At 60.8% G+C, this 3,614-nt stretch overlaps 1 protein-coding gene across 1 annotated transcript; it reads right to left on the bottom strand.

Moving 5' to 3' along the window:
* Positions 1 to 445: 445 nt before the first annotated feature.
* Positions 446 to 2,611, bottom strand: LOC133628676 (SKI/DACH domain-containing protein 1-like). The gene has a single exon (XM_062017110.1). It carries the CDS (start codon positions 2,609 to 2,611, stop codon positions 446 to 448), a length of 2,166 nt encoding a protein of 721 aa, XP_061873094.1.
* Between the last annotated feature and the right edge of the window lie 1,003 nt (positions 2,612 to 3,614).

Genomic DNA, 3,614 nt, shown 5'->3' with positions numbered 1-3,614 from the left:
CCCCATGACTGGGAATAACTCATGACGTTTCGCAGTGGGGCGGCTGCGGTGAGGGGGGAAGCATCCATCCGCCGAACCCCGGTTTTCATCGCCTGTTTTAGCTTCGTCCCTTAAAACTCACCGCGAAACCAACATCGGACCCTGGCACATATACCGACAAAAAAAAAAATCCTCCCCGCAGCCGAAACCGTGCACACACTCTCACACACATATCCGAAACGCTCCTGCACTCCCCGGACCCCGCACGGCTCCTCCAGGCATCCACCTCCCGCTCGGGAACCTCCCAGCTCGGGCGGCCCCGGGGCTCAGTGAGACGTACGGGCCCGCTCCACCCCGGCCCGACCCGATCCGACCTGGCCAGGCGCCTCCCTCGGGCCCCCTCCCCGCCCGCCTTGCAGCTCTCATCTATTGCAGATAAACCTTTCCTCCGGGCTGTCCGCTGTCCTTAGATTTCCTCCAAGCTATAGCCCCGGAATTTGAGGCTGGGGGGCACCGGGATGGCGTTGCCCCCCAGGTGCCAGCTCCACAGCGGGTGAGTTTTGGAGAGGGCCCAGGAGTTTTTGCCCCCCAGGGAGGAAGCAGGACACAGGTCCCCATCTTCTCCCACAACCAGGGAGGGAATACAGGGGAAGCTGCCCATGAGGCTGAAGGAATTCCGAGGCGCGGTTGGCCCGGCGCTGCCGAGGCGTTTGCTATGAGCGTTTCCCTTTTCGGCACCCCCCCTCGCAGTCTTTTGTGGCCTCCTTTTAGAGGAACTCTGTTGCCTTTCTGTCTCAGCGCCTCTGGCAAGGCGTCTGCGCTTGGTATTCCTTTCCGAGCCATTGTCTTTCAAAGCTTTGTTTGACAAGGTGTTGGGGCTCTCTGCTCTTTTGGAAGCGGGGGATTTGAGCTCTGCAGCTTTACAGGGCTTCGTTCTCCCTCTGTGCCGCAAACCTTTCCCGTCCAGGTTGAACCCTTTGGCATAACACCACAGCTTGGATTGCCGGATCAGCCGGTCAAAGTGCTCCCGCCGGGGCTCTCCTGCCGCCCCGGGGGGCTCCGGGCCGAGGCCTCCCGCCAGCTCCTGCGCCGGGGGCTGCGGGGCTGAGCCCAGGGTCGGCTCTTGGGAAGGCGCTCGCTCGGCTACAGCTCCGCTCTGTCTCTCAGCCTGGTCACTGGGGCGTAACGAGGCTCTATTGTTCGAGACATCTTTGTGCAAATCCTTCCCTTTGGCGCAGGGTTCCGCGTCCCCAAAACCTCCCTCCTTTTGTTGCAGAATCCCCCTAGGGGTGCTGCTCTGGGAGGGAGGGGAGGAGGAGAAGGAGGAAGGGGAGGCATCCTGTTTTGCGTACAGCTCCGGCAGCGGCTGGGTCCCCGAGCCCAGAGCTGGAGCCGGGCTCAAACTTTCCAAAGTTGATGCTCGCAGAGTCCTGGCCCAGAGCTGCTGCGAGAGGAAGAGGAGGTTGGGGTCGGGACGCAGGGCTTTGCCTGCGCTCGGAGGTGACTCGGCGGGGCGCTCCTCAGCGAGGGACTCCCGGGAGGACTGCGGCTGGAAGCGGGGCAGAGCCGCCTGCCTGTACCGAGTGCTCTGCACCGAATCCCCGCTGCACAGGGAGCTGCTCTCCGACTCCGAGGAGCTGCCTTCCTCGCTGCTGCACGACGTGTCCCCTTCCTCCTCCTCTTCCTCCTCCGAGTCGCTGGAGGTGGCGGGGCTGGACCCGCCGAAGTCCAGGCTGGAGTCCGAGTCGCTGGAGTAGCTGACCGAGGTGCCCTGCCGCTTGGAGCCGGGGAAGGCAGAGGAGCGGCCTTTCCGGGGAACGACGGGTCCCTTCGCCGGGAAGAGCCCCTTGGCGCAGCAGGGACCCCGCTTGCGCCGGCCCGGCTGGGCAAGCACGGCCGCCTGCGTGGCGGGGTGCGCGGCCGTGGGATGCAGCAGCGCCAGGTCGCGGGGGTAGCCGGCCAGGACGCCGGAGAAAAGCCCCCCCCGGGCCGCCAGCCCGCATCCCCTCCGGCCTCGGTGGGGCTTCTCGAAGGCGGGGAAGGGCCTGTGCTGGAAGGGCTGCGGTAGCAGCGCGGCTAGAGCCGAGCGCGGCCTGGGGAAGGCGGGGGGCAGCTTGGGGAGGGCGGGGGCCGCGGGCGCGCAGCAGCCGCCGGCTCTGCAGGGTGGGAGCAGCTGGGGTCGGGGGCAGGGGAAGAGCCCCTCCGGGGCTGGCAGCAGCAGCTGCTCCCTCCTCTTGCTCTTCCTTTTCCTCTTCCTCCTCCGGGGACTGAGGCTTTTGCAGGAGGTGCAGAGAGCTTCCAGGTCCGCCTTGGAGATGAGCGAGCATTTCACCGCGCGGGTGGGCACCGAGTTGATGGCTTTGAGGGTCCGGAGCTCTTTCAGATCGCAGCGTCGGCTCTTGATCTTTAAGGTTTCCATCTTCTTGCTGATGGTGGTCCTGGGGATATCCTTAAACAGGTCGCTGAGGACCTGCGCCAAAGAAAACATCTGTGTGCCATTGATCTGTAAGTATCCCAAGTTTATCCCTTCGATTTCCTGATAGCCGGCATGAAGATCCCCCGGCCTGACTTCCCCATTGTAATCCATGGTGGCTGGAACAATCCCGAAGGTCCCTTCACAAGTCAGGAACATTTTGCAAGGAGCCTTTACTTTGTCTCCTTCAAAGGGAGCATTGAAAATAAGGACATATTTGTTTCCACTCCCTGATCACACACATCCCTACCCCTCCGGAGAGGGGGATGGGGAGGGAAGGAAAAAAAAAGGGAGGGGAGGGTTAAAGAAACCAAAGCAGACGATCTCCCTTTCAAATGCTCCAGTCAATGGTTCGCAACATCTTCCAAACACCCAGCTCCTCTGCCTGCACTGGGGCTTGACTCCTCGTCTTCCCCCTCCCCAGTAAAAATAATAAAAAAAAAAGAAAAATAAAGAAGTCAAACATCTTGTATCCTCCGGGCTCTCCTCGGCCAGCTCCCACCCGCGTCCGCGCACCCCACCTTCCACCTTCCACTCCAAAAATAATCTCTTGGGGAGGGGGAGATCAACAAACACAACCCCCGTCCTTTGCTGTGCAAAGCCACTGAGATTATTAAGTAAACAAAGCAGGTAAGGAGGTGCAGGGGGGCCAGAAAAATGGTGGCGGGTGAGGGGGAGAGGCTGGGAGGCGGAGGAGCCCCGGGGCTCGGTGCGACTCCCACCTTCCGCAGGCTCCGCACTCGCGACCCCGCCGCCACGTACGGTATATTCTAGGGAACATCCCACCGATCCGTCCCCGCCACTTGCCAGCTGATTGGGCAACTGCGGGCCGGTGATATCATAAACCCCCAACATTTCACACGCACACCCTCACGCAAAACCTCACAAATCCCTGGGCGGACCGCGCAGCACCGCGGCTTCACCGCCCCGAGCCCCGGGCGCACATAATAGAAGCAGCTCTGGGTTGGGTGTTTTGTTGTGTTTATTTTCTTTTTCCTTAAAATATAATTATATATAGTACAAATTATGATGTATTTTCGAGGTGATGGCGGGCGCCTCTGCTTTGTTTACGCGTTTTAACTTTTTTTTTTCTCCCCCGTAGTTTGTTTGGTTTTTTTTTCCTCAGCTAGAGCACTGCATCTCCCCAAATCTGCCCGAATTC

Source organism: Colius striatus, chromosome W (assembly GCF_028858725.1).
Source record: "Colius striatus isolate bColStr4 chromosome W, bColStr4.1.hap1, whole genome shotgun sequence".
In the NCBI taxonomy this organism is placed as follows: Eukaryota; Metazoa; Chordata; class Aves; order Coliiformes; family Coliidae; genus Colius; species Colius striatus.
Note: the sequence above shows the minus strand (reverse complement) of the source record. Positions and strands in the feature narration are given on the sequence as shown.

Excerpts from the sequence above, each read along its gene's own strand:
- LOC133628676 (XM_062017110.1), bottom strand. The coding sequence starts at position 2,611 with ATGTTCCTGACTTGTGAAGGGACCTTCGGGATTGTTCCAGCCACCATG.